Source organism: Ilyonectria robusta, assembly GCF_021365365.1.
Source record: "Ilyonectria robusta strain PMI_751 chromosome Unknown BGZ61scaffold_73, whole genome shotgun sequence".
NCBI lineage: Eukaryota > Fungi > Ascomycota > Sordariomycetes > Hypocreales > Nectriaceae > Ilyonectria > Ilyonectria robusta.
Window position 1 is genome coordinate 44,364 of NW_025764507.1, and position 17,451 is coordinate 61,814.

Consider the following 17,451-nt stretch of genomic DNA (forward strand, 5'->3'; position numbering starts at 1 on the left):
TTCGGTACGAACTCTGAATTTAATACTCCTATGCTACATGTGCTACCTCAATTCATTACTCCTCGGTCTGAGTCTCAAAGAGACTCTGAAGATTACATTTGTATGTTGTCTTTTTCTCGCAATTTGTCACCAAGAGGCTCATGTTGAGACCCTCCTCTTGGAGTGCCGCATCATCTCTTCTGGGATCATAAGTCATCGGTTCAAGAATGTTGAGCTTCTTTGGTGTGGGAATCGCGGGATTTCCTGGCGGCCGATCAGTCTTGAACCTTATCGGCTGAGTAGTTGTGCATGACAAAGTGAGCCCGTATATTTCAAGCCCTTTATCACGAGTCACCAGGATGGCAATCCTTTCGTCGTCAGCGGAGAGCAGTATCTTCTTCACACTGGCAATATTCGCAAGTATTGTCTTGTCCTTGGTGGAGGAGGCTGTCGTTTTCTCAACTGACTCCCCATGGCTGACATATATGAAACCTGCTTCGGTATTCAGAGGCACAATGCTCGTAATGAAGAAGCCGTTGGGCGTCGTATCCTTTGTTTCATGAGTATTCTGAAGGGGTGCTCAGCTACAAAGAACGAACTGACCTGGTTTGGAATCTTCCAAATAGCCGTTCGCTGACTTGTGAAGGTGTCCCACATCTCAATCTTGAGTTCAGCGGAGCCGCGAGGTTTGTAAGCGTGATACAAGTATTCGCCATTTCTAGAGAAGAAGAGATCGCGGTTGCTGTCGACACTCCTTAGTTTTTCATTTACGTGACCTTCAACCCTTGCGTTGTCGAGAGAGACGTCCCTAGGCTGTTGTTATTGAGCACCGACGAAGTAGTTCCAAAGGACTCACTGTACACTTGACATGTCGAATATGCGAATCTGGGCCCAGTAGTGTTCACCCAAGCTATAAACAAGAGCAAGCCTCCTTACATCCGGCGACAAAGCCACCAGCTGCAACGATTTGCTTGTAATCGTCCGGAACGTTGGGACTCCAAAGTGTTCAGAAGGCTCGTATTGGACGATCTACTCTAAGTGGTGAGCAAGTTAATATGAAATCGGCGGTAGGTGAGAAACGGACCTTCAAGTCTCCATATGACGTTTCTGCGAGGAAGATGGCATGATTTGATGATGAGTGGTACCTCGGGCGGATGGTCGGGGACCATTTAGAATTGACGTCGGCATGGATGCTGTCCTTGAAGTTGTCATGTTCATGATACATGTGCACCGCTTTTGGGGCATGGTAAAATATGGCCCCGTTAGACTTGTTGGTGCAGTATGTGATCCCTTCTGGTACATCATGTTTGGTGATCTTGACCTCGACACATGTGCTGTCGCTGAGCATTTTCTGCAACTTGCTTCTGATATCCTTCAGAGCGTGGCGGCTTGAGTGATTGACGAGCATGCTTTTCTTGACGTAAGTCACGAATGGCTTTCGCAGTGACTGCGCAGCTGGGCCGCCACCCGACTCGATCAAATCATTCATACAATCTGTCACAATCTTCTTGCAGCCACTTCCTTTCGCGTTGGAGAAATGGTCGGTGTTGTCACTGGGGTCTCTTCGCCGTGCCTCCTCAAAGATTTCGATGCCAGTTTTCCCGTCACGGTTGAAGATGAGGACAACGAGAAGAACGCATCCAAACGACCACACTTCACTGTTTTGTCCATTAGTTTTGTCAGAGTATGTCCCTTTCCATCGAGATGTACTGTTATCGGACCTAAACTTGGCCCAAAGTGCGTTGTCTTTCTTTCTTTGTTGAGCTTCGCCAAAGTCGGCAAGCTTGAAGACCCAAGGATCATCCTCACCCTTGCCGCTGGTGCACACAAGAATGTTGGCTGGTTTCACGTCGCAGTGGTAATACGGTAAATCGTCATCCGCAGCGGACTTTTCTGACAGCCACACCAATGCCTTGCAGATGCCCGTTATGCCATTTATGTTTTGCCGCTGCATTTTGAGTGAGCGATTGTCTTGCCGTTGCTGGGTGCCCGAGATTGGCCGGTATTGATCGTCCCTGATAAAGTCTTCTAGACTGCAGATTGCTTGCTCGAAAAATATGCTTCCGAAACACTGGTTCGTACCGGTAAAGGTGAAGCTGCATATCGATCTTACGATTGCAATATTTTGCGGGCTTTTCGGGTTGATGACATCTTTGAGCACTTTGTTTTCGGCTTTGAATGCTTTTTTTGCCAAATCATCCGTGGCGAAATCTTTTCTAGCGAGAACCACCACCTAGATTACTATGGTGTTAGCGGTTTGAAGACGTGTCATATTAAAGGAGTTTTGAGGACCTTGGTACACACCCACAGGAGGACCGAAGATGTACCATATTATCCTGTTTTTTATAAATGCACTCACATCTCTGTTTACTCTGCCATCGGCGGTGGAATAGTGTCCCTTTTCAACCTCAACCCTGTAGACCGTGCCATGTTGCCCTTCCCCGATTTTGGTTTGTCTTATGTAAGGTAACGGCCGCCGGAAATCAAACTGATTGCTGGTGTTATCGACGATGGTGATGGGTAAAACTTTGAATTGCTGATCATGAAATAGCTGACCATGATCATTTCCAAATATATCCTTAGCCTTGTCCGTCTTCAAGGGTAGGTCCGTGTCGAAAACCTGAGTTGAACCTTTGAGAAAATGGTTCTCGAACTTCTCCATCATTGAGTAATGTCCGTAACGAAGAATGACTAGAAAGATAAGGCGACGGCTTCGTTCTCGAGACCCGAGTATTTGCTCCAAATAGTCCCCGATCTCCCTCTCAGCCGGATGCAATAATCGCCCAAAGATTCTTTGTCGTAGTATCTTCTTGTTGATCAGGCCATCCAGAACGTCATTACGTAGAAATATGGACTGGTCGTCCACGACGGCGTCGTTTTGACCGAGACCAGAAGCTGCATAGCGATAACCTTGTGATATATTCGGGGCCAGTAGATCCGTGAAGTGGCGTTGTTCGGTTTCAAATAATTCGTGGGGTTTCGGACGGGACGATATCTCATAGCCAAGGCGAGATGATTCCTGGGGATTAGGACGCGATGATTCAGGAGCTGAACGCGACGATATGACGGATACCTGACGCGAAGGGTCCCTACGGCGAGGCCGAGGCCAGTCCTGGAACATCGTTTTGACTCACTCCACCTTCGCGAGAGACTCCGCTGTCCGGGATATGGCCTTTTCGATGAGGGACAATTACCAGGCGTAAGATGATAACCGAGGAAGTATCCATCACCGGGCTGAGGTTGGGGTGGAAACAACCCAGCGCGGCTTATCTAATGATCAAGTGCAGGGAATAAAAAGAAAGTCCAATCAGGCGGCACAGGTTCTTATCTTCTTGCTGACCTGTAAGCGCCTGGTAGGACGTGACCAATAGTATCATTTCGCAACCAGCCGGGTGAATCTTTGTGCAAGCCTCTAAGCCACACTTAGACACAGGCGGAATAACACAATTTAGGTGCTTGCAGATGCCCTTCAATTAACCGAATATTTAGCAGGAATCTCAATACGATTAGGGATGCGATTCTAAGTATATTGCAGATAATGTTGGTAGAGGAGTTTGGAATTTAGCAACTGTGTAAGCAATGATGTTGTTCTCTTGTGTCATCGGGACGGAGACGTGGCAGAAGAACTACTAGACTTCCACGAAGCCCATATCGAACCATTCAACATTTGATCAAATCAAGAGAGTACTATTACTCAACGACCCTTCATACATTCCGCCAAAAATATATCCACAAATGACACTATAGCGCCCATCTTATGATTATCCGTCTCGCCCCACGACCCGGCCTGAATGTTAGTCCCTATATGGTCCATGGGTCTCAGTTGTATTCCTGACGTCTTTGATGCTGCGTTGGTGATTCCAGCGCTCTGGACTTCTGGCGGCTCATGACACGCATTCGCGTCTGAGTGTCCGCCTTCAACCTTGATCGTGATTTCTTGGGACACCATGATACCACCATATGATGGTGGCGACTGCTGAATCTTTTCCCGAGAGGCATTCGACTCAGTGTCATCGATTGTACCGATTGACTGCGAGCGCTTTCCTCCATCAGGTGAACAGAAGTTGACCGTTGAGCTTGTCTGGACAGAGTCGGAATACCTCGATGTCTCTGAGCTTCCAAAACGCCGTAACTTGGGCAAGAGGCCCGATTGTCTGTCTTGGGACCCATCGGTATGAGTTCCAGTTGCCTTTATGATAGGCCAAAACTCCCGGTGCACGTCTTCCATGAACCCCTGCTGGAATCGTTCAGCTACCTGACGCATCTTGAAAAAGCCCAGAGTTGCTAATTCGCAGTTGGGACCAGACGGCACTGAATGAATAGGGACTACCAGTCGCAGTGCGATCATGAATGTCTCCGCTTGGCGACTATGCAGACGCACAATGGTCGGCGAAAAGGTAGCATCTTCGAAGAAGGGCTCTTGAACAAACTCGCGCAGAGATTCAATCGCATCGCTAAGCTGCATGGCGAACTCGGTTTCGCGGGGGGATCGGTTCGAAGCACTGTCCCCTAGCCTTTGAAGAAGCTTCACCACCGTCAAGTCTTGGAAATGCTTCAGGAATTCCGCTTGCCATGGCTCGAATCTCTCCATGGGAAGCGCCGTGGACGGGAGGACGTGCCTTGACCCTTTTCTCACGAGCACCTCAAATCCGAGCTTGACTCGCGGTCTGATGGCAAAGAAACCCAAGTGCACACCAGGCGGGACTCGATCTTGTTCCGTCGCATAGGAAGCCATGTCTCGCAGCTTCGCCTCGAAGTCGGCGGATTGGATCTGCATGCTGCATCTGATGATGTCACAGACCTGTCGGAGGTCGGCAAAACAGTGACCGGATGAGATCAACCGCTCTGCCTCGCTATCAGAGTTGACGCGGCGAACGAGGACGATGAGCGATCCGCGGGCGTATCCCTGCTGCCAGTCGAAGCCACTCTCTACGTCGGCTCGCTCGTGGGCTCGTTTAGGCCCCGATCCTGTTGGGAGGATCTCATCCCAGAGAAGTCCGACAGAGGCAAGATCCTCGTGCAGTCGATGGCTCAGCGCAGCAGCTGCTAGACAAAACAACTCGCGAAAGACAACATCGTAGCCTTCGATTATCTCGCCATGCTCGTTCATCAACTGGATGCCGTGTCTTCCTTTGCCGTGAGAACCCGGGTCTGATAACTGAGTCAAATGATGGCTCATACCGTCAATCAGTCTAGATATACCCCCCCAGTTTCTCGAGGCTTGGAACATCCAATGGAATAATGGATGAGCGGTGGTGAAGCCTTCTTTCGTATTCTAACAAAGTCAGAGTGATCCAACAACAGCGCCACTAGTGCATACCTTCTCCAAGAACGAGTCTGCCATGACTGTACTAGGGATCAATCCATCGGGATCAACGAGTATCCTTCCGTCTTTGTCGAATACAGCAGCAGCCAAGGTAATCTGCTGCGCACGAAGGGCGGACTTCCGCATGTTGTTGGCGCGGAGAATCGCCAATCCGGCCATGATAGCACTAGCACCGAGAGACTGTCCAGATTAGCAATTTGCCGCCATAAACACTGACAATAAACACACCAGGCAGATGACAACAATAACGGTTGCGCTCCGTGACAGCTTGTTGTCCTTGGACTTGATGTGGATGAGCCGATACCGAGTCCCAACAGCTGCACACCAGTGCATCCCAGAAACAGCGCTCGCAAGCACAACAGCAGAAATAGTACGCTTCCGCCACGAGGTTACCCACATGGCCCGGAATATAAAGAAGATGGCCAAAGCTATCGTACTCGCAATAATGGAGATGATTGCAGCGCCGACGATATATGCTGGTTGATAGATGCATACGTAATTGCTAATCGAAGCATTTCCAAGATAGTGCATCCCGCAGATGGCAACTCCGCAGAGGACACCGCCGGCCGCGACTCTCCGCCAAGACACAGCGTTATTCGTACCAACGGCGACAAAGGCAGCAAGGAGCACAACGATGGGAACGAAGAAGGAGACTGCGGTAAAGCCGCTCGAGAACTGTATTTGCAGCTCTGTCTCTCCGTTGGCCATGATGATAGCCGTGTTGCCGATGAAGTGCTGGGAGATGTAAGCAGATATCACGCAACGCCTCGGAGGTGTCTTGGCCACGCACCATGCACCAAATGGAGATGCCGCCCATAGTGACGGCTGAGCTCACAAGGAGCACTCTATTTTGGTCAGCTGCATGTTCTCGCTAGCCTCGTGGTCATGTCGGGCGACGGGCATACTGGTTGAAGAGTCCTTTTGACCCCGTCCGGCGACTGATCAGCTCGAGAGTCGAGGCAGCACCGATGAGGCTGACGACGCAGCTAAGAGCGACGAAGCCGGCATTGTAGCTCTGAGGTACAGGTTGATGTTGGTATTTGTCGAGTAGATTTGCCGCAGACATGCTGAACAGCTTGGCGGCAGCGTTTGGACGAAGGAGCCGTCTGTGAAGAGAAGACGGCGCTTTTCTGAACAAGATGACTTGGGGTAGGTGGGCGCTCCTTAATGTGGCTGTTGCATCTGTTGTAGCCTTGCCATCGCAGCCCTACAGGCCGTAGACGCGGGTCAATTAACAGCAGAAAATTTCCGATTAGCTCGAGCAGACCTGTCATGCGATTGTCATTGCACCGGTGGGGTCCGGTTACGCAGAGTCTAGAAATTGGGGAGATTGAGTTGTTTTCACATGTGCTCCAGAGCTAGGCTGTCCAAAGATGTTGTTGCATGTGTGACGCCTTGCTGATTCTGCATCCTGACGCGAGGGTGATGTAGTTTAAGGCGGCATCGCCATGGCACTCCTGACACGTTGACCGCGATGGGCGTACCTGTGTTTGTCATTCTACTACGCTCAACGGCCTACCAGACTCAGCTCGCTTATCAAGCGACTAGGGCTGAGACTCGGTAGTTGAGGCTTGCCGCCACCCGAATTGGCAGCGGAGATCAACGTCACTATGGTCAGGGGCACGGATGTTACAAAGCACGCAAGCTGCGACTATCGATTGTCGAGTGATGCCTGGATGATGCCGAATGACGCTGGCTGCTGGTAGTTGGTTAGCGGACTGCGTGGCGGCGGCAGCTGCAGCTGAATAGCCGTCTTTTCAAGCCTCGAGCGTTGCACACCTTTGCGTAGCGCGTTGGAGATTTCCCCTGTCACGCCAAAAGGAAACGGAGAAAAAATCCATTAGGGCCGAGGCTGCAGTGAAAATGTCCACAGTGGCGTCAACATTGTCCCAACGATCAAGAGATTTGACCGCTTTGACCTCGACCGGGCATCAAAACGGGCGTCAACTTGTCAATGGCTGGATAACCGACCGCCAAAAGCAATCGATTGCAATGTTCAAGACTAAATGAGCATGGGTCAATGCAAATACCCAGTCCGTGTGTAATTGCCGGACAGACGTCTGATTCACGGTATCATACCTATTATATCACTGCGAGCTTCAGCACAACCCGTGAAGGGGCCACGCCAGCCCATGACGCTTCCCTCTCAGATTCCACCACCATGAAGATCCTCTTTCTGTGCACAGCACACAACTCGCTCTCTCAGCGGCTGTTCCTTGCCCTGTGTCAGACGCATTCAGTCACTATTGAATATGCCCTCTCAGACAAGGCCATGATTGAGGCCGCAGCCCTTGCCCAGCCGGACCTCATCATCTGTCCCTTTCTGACGTCCCGCATTCCTCCGGAGATACACACAGCCTACCTCACCCTGATTGTCCATCCTGGGCCGCCCGGAGATGCCGGTCCCAGTGCCATCGACTGGGTCCTCATGGGCGACGACGGTGCGGTCCCCGAGTCCAGTCAGCTTCTCCAGACACGCACTTGGAGCCGGGAAGGCCGCTCCCATTGGGGTGTCACGGTATTGCAGGCCGTTGCAGAGCTGGATGCCGGCCCAATCTGGGCATTCGAGCAGTTTCAAATCGACATTGACGCGCCGGGCGTCACCAAGTCGACGCTCTATCGTGGATCCATCACCAGGGCCGCCATCACTGCCACCCTGGCGGCTCTTGTCCGCATCGCGACGGCAGCTCATCGGCATACATACCATGGCGCCACCTACTCCCTGTCCCATCTTGTGCCAGACATGGCGTATCGTCTCTCGTCGGTGACAAAGCAGCTCCCCTTCCTCGGCGGCGCAACCCATCGTCGGCCTCTTCTCAAAGCCGCCCACCGCGACTTTGATGTGCGCTTAGACACGGCCAGTGACATCTCACGGAGGGTTCGCTCTGCCGACTCGCAACCGGGCTGTCTCTCGCGGGTGTTTGGTGGCCCGAGCCTGTATATCTACGGTGGCACAATCGAGGAGCGGCCAGACCTGCTGAAAGGCGTGGAGGACGAGCCGGGCAGCATCATTGCGTGTAGGGACGGTGCTGTCTGCATCGCCACTTGCGACGGCTTGGGCATCTGGATCACCCACGTTCGCCGAGTGAAGCGCAAGGCCGATGCCATGCTCTGGCCCAAGGTGCCTGCAGCACAAGGCTTGTGTGAGCTCGGCCTCGTACAGTATGGCGCGTTGGAGAGGATGCTCTCGCCACGCCCGACAGTCGACTGGTCCAAGGCAGCGCACTCGACGCACCAGGAGATCTGGGTCGACTTTGCGTCGTATCCTAACGCTCGGCGCGTCGCCTATGTCTACTTTGACTTCTACAACGGCGCCATGAGCACCGAGCAATGCTCGCGACTGATAGAAGCTCTTGAGTTTGTTGCGTCGACGCACGTCGTCGAGAGGCGTCTGAGTGCCGTCGTGCTCATGGGCGGCGACTCGTACTTTAGCAACGGCATCGCCCTCAACGTCATCGAGTCGAGCCGTGACTCTGCTGCTGAGACGTGGCGCAACATCAATCGCATCGACGACGTGGTGCACATGCTACTTGACGACTTTCCGCGTCGCAGTATCGCTACTGTCGCTGCGCTACGAGGCAACTGTGCCGCCGGAGGCGTGGCTCTGGCGGCGGCATGCGACACCGTCATTGTGGGCTCCGAGACGGTGCTCAATCCCGCGTATCGAGCTCTCGGCCTGCACGGGTCTGAATATCACTCTTTGTCTTATACCGGAAGATGCGGCGACAGGGGTGCGAGGCGCCTGTTGCGAGACATGGTTCCTATATCCCCTTTTCGCGCGAGAGACATGGGATTAGTCGACCATGTGCTGCCTGGGTCGGGGCAGCTACTTGACACCAGGATTCGTAACCACATCAGGGCCATGATCCCCAGGGCCGACTTCCAATACGTGCCGGGCAAGTGGAAAGCCGGAGTCGACGTGAGCCTTTCCGGACTGGCAGCGGCCCGGGCCCATGAGCTTGGAGAGATGGCAAAGGACTTGTGGAGCGCCAGGTCAGAGAGGTACGACTCGAGAAGACGGGACTTTGTGCGCAAGATCAAGCCTGTGCGGACGCCGTTGCGGTTTGCGTCGCATCGGCGTCGGGGGGAAGAAGAAGACGAGGAGGAGAGTGATTTGTTTGATGACGCGGCCAACTTTGAGAAACAGGCCTTGGAAAGGATGGTCCAGTCGAGGTTACTGGAGATGGAGCAAGAACAGCCGAGTACGCCCCCGAGTCCTGCCAGCAGCAGAGGCCCAATGGACTGTTGTGACCAGGACTTGACCATGTTGCCTCACATAGAGGTCGGAACGAGGCGGAGCTTGGGACCGGTATTTTCTTGCTATTATTCATATGAAAAGGCTGATGAGCGGAATAACGAGGTGGTGTAAGACTACTGGGCGTTGTAGGTGGTTGAAGAACAATCAAGTGGCATGAGGCTAGATTGTCTTGCAATTGTGTATTGCTATCTATGTATTTATTATATTGAACGTTTTGATGTTGCGAGGCATTCATTGGAAGAAGTTGGTGTCCTCTTCTTCCCTTGAGGTATTACTCTATATCATACCAATGCGAGGGAGTAGGCAAACAGTGCAAGGTCGATGTAAAAGGCAATGTCGCTGGAGAAGTAGTTCATCAAAGGTGCTCGCTTAACGTTATCCAAGCGAGACGATGGCGAGGAGAGAGATAACAAAGCTGCAGGGATGAGGTAACAATACGAGAGATGGTCTCAGAACTAGTCGATTGGGAAGTATTTGAGCATGGGCAGGAGCAAGGCTGAATCAAGGGCAAAGTAGAGCATAAACAGGCCAGTTTCGAGCACCACACAATATTTGAATTGAGAACCCCGGGAGTTTTAAATTGGCTTCGTGCAGCTTTCATTAATCCGCCGAGGTCGGAATAAGTCTAGCATTTATTATTTACCCTAGACCGCAACAGACCTTGGGCCATTTATTTCTATTTTCTTTCACAGCCCTGTCCGCACGGATCTCTGAATCCTCAAGCCAACTCTGTGTATCTTCCATATGTGTACTTCACGCGCCGGTCATGATAGCATTTGTTCCAGAGCTTGCTGGGGATCATTTAGCCTTCGGCTCAGACGGGATGCCTGTGTTCAGAATGATCGACGTCCTCCGTATTTCGGAAGTGCGGCCCGAGCCAAACGCATTACGGCCAATCTATAACTTAATCAAGCTTCTCTGAAAACTTAATCCCACGGAATAAACCACAGTTCTAACTACTGTTGCGGTCCGTTTATCCGATCTTTTAATTGGATGAGACGCCGTGAGGTGCGCGTGTCACAAGATCCAGGATTACCGTATGCTGCGATGTGCCACAGCATGCCAACGGCGCAATGCCGAGAACAGTTCTGGCTGGTGTAATAAGAGAGAGGTGCGAAAAGAAAAAAAGCGTTTACTCTTTAGGTACTGTTCCACTTCTCATGGAACCACCCTTGCTGACATCTAGATTATTATCTAAGAGCTGCGTTTCTAGCCTTCAAAGTTCACACACGTCCTGAAGAGACGCAATCTCATTGCAAGACACTCGTATGGAAAATGTCTCTCATCATGCAGCATCCTTACCATCAGACCACCTGTGAGCCGAGAACCCCCGACACCTCCCTGCACACACCCTTGCTGCTGATGCTGCAGCCTGCAACCAACAGCATCGGTTGCGAGCCCACCGTTGGAGGTGCATTGCAACGGCGATGCAGAAGCAACTGCACAAAGCAATTTGAAAGTTTCGCGAAGCTGAAAAAACGCCACCCGATGATTCCGTACCTGATGCAATCACATATTGCTTCTGACTGCCCGTCCGCTGCTCGGCGTGGGAAGGATCAACATGGTCGGCCTTCTTTAGGAGTGTAAATCCACGACAAACGTCTGTTCTTCTTTTCAAAACCCATTTGCCTGCATCGCCATGGCAGGCGGAATCGACAAGACAGCCGTCGTAGTACGTAACTTGCTCTGTGCAGTACTCAACAAGTATGAGCTATGCAGTCCCGAGACTGACCCGGCAGTATTTCTCAGCCCGTCGAGGCCACGCTTCTGGCTCTCGCCGTCGTTCTGACATCACTGCGTCTGTTCCTTCGGCTGGTACTTCAGCGAACTCGGCTTACCGTCAGCGACTGGCTGCTCGTCGCCTCGGTTCTCGACGCGGTAGCTCTGTTGACGACCGACACCATGACATACAAACTCGGCGGCATGGACGAGTACGATCCCGATGCACCACCGACGCCCGTGGCAGACGAAATCGCGAGTATGAAGATTGCCTTTGCCGGCAACTACTTTTACGACACGGGCATCTACTTCCCCAAGCTGGCCCTGCTGGCCTTTTACTACCGCTTGATCCCTCCTACGATGCCCAAGCTGCGTCAGTTTCTCCATGCCGTGACATGCGTGACGATACTTTTCGCTATTGCGACTTGCTTTGTCGATACCTTCTGGTGTGGATCCAATGTACCGGTCAACTGGGATCCCGAGGGCTCGTGTAGCAGTTTTACCTCGATGGACATAACACGCATTGACTGGGCATTGAACATGACGGCTGATCTGTTGAGTATGTTGACGGCGCGTTGACTTGACTTGCTAACTGGCTGACCACTCCTGTGAGCGCAGTCTTCTCCATTCCCTTCTATCTCCTGCGTGGCCTTCGAATCAGCAGGAGGTACATGATCGGCCTCGTAGCTACTTTCTCTTTGGGTATCATCACGCTAGCCGCCAGCGTCGTTCGGTTTGCCACGATGCAAGCCATTCACGCATGGACCAACGTTTGTATGTTGCTGCAGCACATGGAAGTTCGACACTCGCAAGCTGACCAGAGATAGATGTACTGTCCATGGTGGAAATGGTAGCTGCCATTGTTGTCGTCTGTCTGCCCGCCCTCAAGTCGCTCCTCCGCCGGGGTGAACCCAGCACCTCGAAACGCGGCCAATCGGCCAATACGTCTCGCAGCAGGACGTACAATACCTATGGCCCGGGGACGACCCACATCAAATTGTCGTCCGGACGGGACGCCTACGCTGCTGGCACGAGGGCTACGACGGTCGAGGAGTCTGGCAGCGAGGTGGAACTAAATGACATGCGGCGAGCAGATGCCATTTACAAGACGCAGCGCCTCAGTATCACGTCTGTGCGGCGCGAGGATTTGGCTTGATACTGGGATGAGCCAGCAGTACGCCCTTGATGGAGCCGACAACTAGAGACCAACGGTGCCATTTGCACATTTCCGGGGAAGTTGGGCCAGGATACACAGCTACACTAGAGAAGATTCGTAGATGGAAAATAGAAATGGCGTTACAGTTCGTGAAAACAGTGAAATAACGCCAGTTGCTGTTCACTGACTCACGAGTCACAACAGTCGGGTTATTGGAAGAAGGGATGTAAGAATTGGCTCCATCGGTTTTGGCACTAAAGAGCAGACACTCCCGTAAAAGACGACCAGTTTGGTAATGACACCTTGACCAAACTTGATTTAGAAGAAATTGGGTTTGATTGCATTATGTAGTCTAGTTTGGAAACTCGTAAAGATCCCAGCGCACACCAGTCATCTGAATTAGCAGAGCAGCACAGTTCGTAGGAACCAGAACTCGGCCGCTGATCGTATCTGCAACATCCCACTAAATAAGATGATTCAATTCAGCAACTGGAGATGCCACGAGTGCCACCAATAGCTGCACAACAACCGGTGACAATGGACGCATCTCAGTGGCACAGTTCGATGTCACCGGAATTTAATACGGTTCTACGGGCGCACTCGAAGCAAACCCTGGACCAACAAGCCGGTGGAAAATTTCGTCAAAACTTCCGGAATCCGAATGTTACCTCCGCCTCCCCTGCACGACCCCAACGCCCTCCATTGGGAAACACGCTTATGCAAGGCCCAGGTTCTATTTGCTTTAGGCTGACCCTCCTTTGCATCGTGGCATTGCCATTGCAACGCTGTAGCCAGCCATGCCGGCATACTCCGAAAGAAAAAGCAACGTCAAAACGCGTCGCACGCAGTGCAGGGTACTGGACTCAGAGACTGGCCTGAATGCAGCCAGGGGTCCTGCTTACACCTGGCTCGTTGCTGATCAAGACCTTATTGATACGTAACGTCCGCGGGTTTGTTGGTTCAGCGCCTCTTGCATCTGCGGGCGTTGCGGCTGTATATAACCTTGGACCATTTAGAGCCAACGTGCTGGCAAACCGTGCCTTTGACAGCTTTCAACCCCAGACGCGATAACACCATGGCGTACTTTATCGATGGCGATGACTGCATGGTAAGCTGCCCGCTCTGAGAGACTGCTCCTGCCGCTCACCACAGCCAGATATCCGAATGGATTTTGCTCGCAGTCGCCTACGTCTTCGTCGCCCTGCGCGTCTACACTCGCCTCTTCCGCCTGCGCCAGAAACTCGACTGGTCCGACTGGCTCCTCGTCGTCTCGGCCGTCGATGCACTCGGCCTCATCATCTGCGACACCTTGACCTACCAGATGGGCGTCCTGGATGAGTGGGCGCCGTCTGTAAGACTGTCCAAGGTAACACATCCTCGCCGCGAGACGTTACAGCCATTTGCCCGAACGCACTATTGACTCTGCTAGATCTCCTTCACGTCCAACTACTTCTACGACGTCGGCATGGTGTTCCCCAAGCTGAGCATGCTCGCATTCTACTGGGGCTACTTCCTCCCCGACATCAGCCTCTCTATGCGACGGGTCCTCTACGGCATCACCGCCTTCGTGTGCGCGTCATACACGGCCATTCTATGGGACGACACATTCTTCTGCGGCAAGAACGTCTCGGTCCAATGGTCTCAGGAGGACGGCGCCTGCAGCGTCTTCTACGCGCCGGAGCCCTTTATCCTCAACTTTACACTGAACTTGGCTTGCTATCTCGCTGGTAAGAACTGCTACTGTAGAGACCCCAGGCTCGAGCTGACAAGTGTGATTGCCAGTATATGCCCTTCCGGCGATTTTGTTGATCCAGGGTGTTCTTAAGCCATCCAAGGGTCTCACGCTCACCTTCGTCCTCGGTACTCTGACCATCTTCAGCACCGTCGTTCGCTTTGCGTGTCTCAAGATTGGCACAGGACAAGAAAACCTCGTTTGCAAGTCAAGTTCCTCTCAGCCGGCAAAAAAGGTTTTTAGAGCAGAGCTTTTAGCTAATTGCCTTGTGCCCTAGACCCTCTTAGCATGGTTGAGATTACGCTCGCCCTTACAGTTGTCGCCCTTCCCGGACTGAAGCCTCTTCTCGACCGCTCGTCAGCACACAAGTCCGCCTTGGAGACAACAGAGATTAGCCATGAAGTTGATTCAAAGTCTACGGAATGATAATTAGTTTTGTGAGGGTTGGAGATACGATGGCGTCTTTTAGCTTGCCCATCTCTATATATAATAGATTGCATTCGTGGTAGTTGACATCACGTGTTGATAATTATACATTTACTTCAAGAATCGACGTGTCTCAGCACTTTCAAATTACAGTTTACTAAATCTCTTTTTTTCGCCATCTCCTAAACCCCGATGCATTACTGTTACCCTAGGGTCGTCGGATCACTGTTAATTATCTATCCCGTAAGAAACAAACTGTCGAATTTGCAGAGCTCTGAGAGGGAATTCTGGCAGCAGCAGCAAGCACATCACAGAGCAGCTCAATCGACTAAAACGATAACTCTGGCTTTCGTGTCTATTCCGAAGCCCTTTTGATTGGGGAGATCTTTATAAGGATCGCACCCTGTATTGTCCACAGTGAGTTGAACAGCTCTTTCTCGTATACCGGCTCTTTGATTGGTCGAAAGTCCTTCTCAATAAAACGTCCGACCACGTTGGCCATCGTGGCTAATGGGACGTGGAACTTGAAGTAATTTCGATGACGCCTTCGCCTCGAAGATAGCCACCCGGCATCGCATGATAATCAGCCCCTCTGGTCAACTTCGCAACTGTTAACTGCCCTTCACCATTGCACGAGACCGAGAGACGATTGAGATCTTGAGCGTTACATCACAAGGCATGAGAACCAGTAGCGACGTCAGATTTGAGATAGCCATCGAGGTCAATTATTGAGATAAAGGTTGGTATCATTTGGAACTGCTTTCTGACTTTCCGCCAATTTCTGCTTCGGATATTGCTCGGGCTACAAATTACGAGCGGCCAATATAAGGCTAGCTGCAATGGAGCCCCTTCAAGACCGAAGACCGGAATCTCGCAATTCGAAACAATAGGAACCCGAACAACAGAGCTCCTTTCAATCGGAATGGTTTGCATGATGCCCGTTCCAAGAACTCCATTTTGTATCCCGACAATGATGAGATCCAATGAGTTCAAATAAGATATCATAACATCGAAAGCGGGAGGTCTGGTATTTCTATGCAATCCACATTGTAGCAGCATACAGCGGAGGTAACCTATTGGTTCTGGTCGTTGCCAGGGGATTGCGTATTATTTTGCATACATATCTCAACGCAAATTTCATTCCTGTCCTATCCAGGGAAACTTTACCGCTCGTTCGCCAAACCATGCTGTTTTATCCTGGTTGCCGAAAATAAAACAGATTCAAATGGCGGCCGATGGGCGTTACGTCGGAATGTGTATCGGAGAATTGCCCTAATCTGGTCATAGTGTTTGTAGTCCGATGCCAACGCCGATCCCGATAATTCTCTATATTCTTGAAGGTCGATTGCTGTGATATGTTATGGCCTGCAGTCGGACAAACAGCGCATAGAACTTGACGAGTTTGCCCGAGGATCCTAGAAAAGTCGATACGAGCTAGAGTAGCATATGACGTTGCTCAGTTTGATTGCCAAGACGCCTTGGCTGAGATACAGGGAGACACCCACACGGTCGAAAGACATTTTACAATCATTTGCTATCGCTAGGATAGCAAGTATAGCAAGAGCTAGCAAGATAGCCACTGGAAATGGGTCCTGATCAGCCATTTAACACTCAATTGGATCTTGCCAGCACTATGTGATTGGGTGCTGAATGGGCAACTGTGCGAGTGCAACGTTAATAATGGGAAGGCCAAGACAATATACGAGGAGGTCACACCGAATCGGGCAGGTCGGATAGATAGCAACACGACTCTAGCAAGTCATTGCTCGAATCAAAAAGCATAAATACCCCGTTCAAGCCGAGTACTAGTCATTCTGGTAAAATTTATCTAGGTACCAAGGGCGACGCCATTATGAAGTTCAACGCTCTAGTTCAAGTGACGCTCTTTGCGTCGTCGCTGAGCCCGTCTTTCGTTCTCGGTTACTGTGGGACCAACACGACCTACGTGCCCCTTGAACAAAACATCCAAGCACGTACAGTCGCAGAAAGAGCCGAGACGCATCCTATCGATGTTTTCTTTCATGTCGCTAGTACTCATGCAAACGAAGACCTCATAACCGACGAGATGGTGGATACTCAGGTCAGTACACAGCTATCCAGCTCAGTCTTGGAACAGCTCACTTAGGTTCTACAGTTTCACACCCTCCGCAGCGCCTTTCTACCACATGGCTTTGACTTCAAGCTCGTCAACACATCCCGGATCGTCGATGACACGATAGGCACAGGCTTCTACGGCGATGGCGGCGGAATAGACGACTACGATGCGTACGTCGCATTTTTCAGAGCGAACCGACGAGGTCCCTACGATTCGCTCAATGTGTATTTCTTCAGCGACCTAATCCCAGGCCTGGGCGGATCGTGCAACCTCCCGTCGCCTGCGTCGTCGAATCCTGACTATGACAATTTCTGGACTGACGGCTGTATTCTCAACGCAAACACCATGCCTGGTATGCCCGCTACGGGAGATGACAGCACTGACCAGCCTCGCAGAGGACACGTGGCTATTCACGAAGTTGGCCACTGGCTTGGCCTCTTACACACATTTCACGGACGCTTATGCGAGTCCATCAACGACCAGGTCAGCGATACGCCTGCACAGTCCGGTGGTTCAGGGGGGTGTCCCATTGGAAGGGATTCCTGCCCCGATTCACCTGGACTAGACCCTATTCACAATTACATGGATTATTCTGATGATACCTGGTGAGTGAGACTTCTATTTGCCACAAAATTCAGTCTAGGTTAATCATACATAGCACGAATGAGTTTACGCCGGGTCAAGTTGAAAGAATGCAGCTTCAGTTTACAATATATCGAAAGGATACTTAAAGTTGTAAGCCGTGTTACTATTTCTCAGA

The 17,451-nt window shown here is 51.5% G+C and overlaps 5 protein-coding genes across 5 annotated transcripts; 3 read left to right on the forward strand and 2 right to left on the reverse strand.

Annotated features, from left to right (window-relative positions):
- Positions 1 to 46: 46 nt before the first annotated feature.
- On the reverse strand, positions 47 to 1,140 carry BGZ61DRAFT_468378 (uncharacterized protein). Its single transcript, XM_046247871.1, has 4 exons — positions 1,064 to 1,140; positions 836 to 1,008; positions 583 to 787; positions 47 to 529 (listed from the first exon to the last, which is right to left on the reverse strand). Exons 2-4 carry the CDS (start codon positions 847 to 849, stop codon positions 56 to 58), a joined length of 693 nt encoding a protein of 230 aa, XP_046093909.1. The 5' UTR covers positions 850 to 1,008; positions 1,064 to 1,140; the 3' UTR covers positions 47 to 55.
- Positions 1,141 to 3,556: 2,416 nt separating this feature from the next.
- Positions 3,557 to 6,371, reverse strand: BGZ61DRAFT_594901 (uncharacterized protein; the record flags this gene model as incomplete). The annotated part of the gene is made up of 5 exons (XM_046256873.1): positions 3,557 to 5,254; positions 5,300 to 5,485; positions 5,534 to 6,040; positions 6,096 to 6,150; positions 6,211 to 6,371. 5 exons carry the CDS (start codon positions 6,369 to 6,371, stop codon positions 3,674 to 3,676), a joined length of 2,490 nt encoding a protein of 829 aa, XP_046093910.1. The 3' UTR covers positions 3,557 to 3,673.
- A 1,095-nt stretch (positions 6,372 to 7,466) lies between these two features.
- Positions 7,467 to 9,674, forward strand: BGZ61DRAFT_524408 (hydrogenase maturation factor hoxX; the record flags this gene model as incomplete). The annotated part of the gene is made up of 1 exon (XM_046252643.1): positions 7,467 to 9,674. The coding sequence occupies one exon, from the start codon at positions 7,467 to 7,469 to the stop codon at positions 9,672 to 9,674; it is 2,208 nt and encodes a 735-aa protein (XP_046093911.1).
- Positions 9,675 to 10,805: 1,131 nt separating this feature from the next.
- On the forward strand, positions 10,806 to 14,748 carry BGZ61DRAFT_405889 (archaeal flagellin N-terminal-like domain-containing protein). Its single transcript, XM_046243145.1, has 8 exons — positions 10,806 to 11,235; positions 11,313 to 11,841; positions 11,901 to 12,056; positions 12,110 to 12,414; positions 13,568 to 13,804; positions 13,868 to 14,165; positions 14,221 to 14,382; positions 14,448 to 14,748. The coding sequence occupies exons 1-8, from the start codon at positions 11,203 to 11,205 to the stop codon at positions 14,594 to 14,596; spliced, it is 1,869 nt and encodes a 622-aa protein (XP_046093912.1). The 5' UTR covers positions 10,806 to 11,202; the 3' UTR covers positions 14,597 to 14,748.
- Positions 14,749 to 16,448: 1,700 nt separating this feature from the next.
- Positions 16,449 to 17,300, forward strand: BGZ61DRAFT_374503 (uncharacterized protein; the record flags this gene model as incomplete). Its single annotated transcript, XM_046242339.1, has 2 exons — positions 16,449 to 16,676; positions 16,731 to 17,300. 2 exons carry the CDS (start codon positions 16,449 to 16,451, stop codon positions 17,298 to 17,300), a joined length of 798 nt encoding a protein of 265 aa, XP_046093913.1.
- Positions 17,301 to 17,451: the final 151 nt, after the last annotated feature.

Excerpts from the sequence above, each read along its gene's own strand:
- BGZ61DRAFT_405889 (XM_046243145.1), top strand. The coding sequence starts at position 11,203 with ATGGCAGGCGGAATCGACAAGACAGCCGTCGTA. Across the intron at positions 12,415-13,567 it reads AGCGCCTCAGTATCACGTCT|ACTGCTCCTGCCGCTCACCA; the intron begins GTGCGGCGCGAG and ends CCGCTCTGAGAG. Across the intron at positions 13,805-13,867 it reads CGTCTGTAAGACTGTCCAAG|ATCTCCTTCACGTCCAACTA; the intron begins GTAACACATCCT and ends TGACTCTGCTAG.
- BGZ61DRAFT_468378 (XM_046247871.1), bottom strand. Across the intron at positions 530-582 it reads TTTGGAAGATTCCAAACCAG|GATACGACGCCCAACGGCTT; the intron begins GTCAGTTCGTTC and ends CATGAAACAAAG.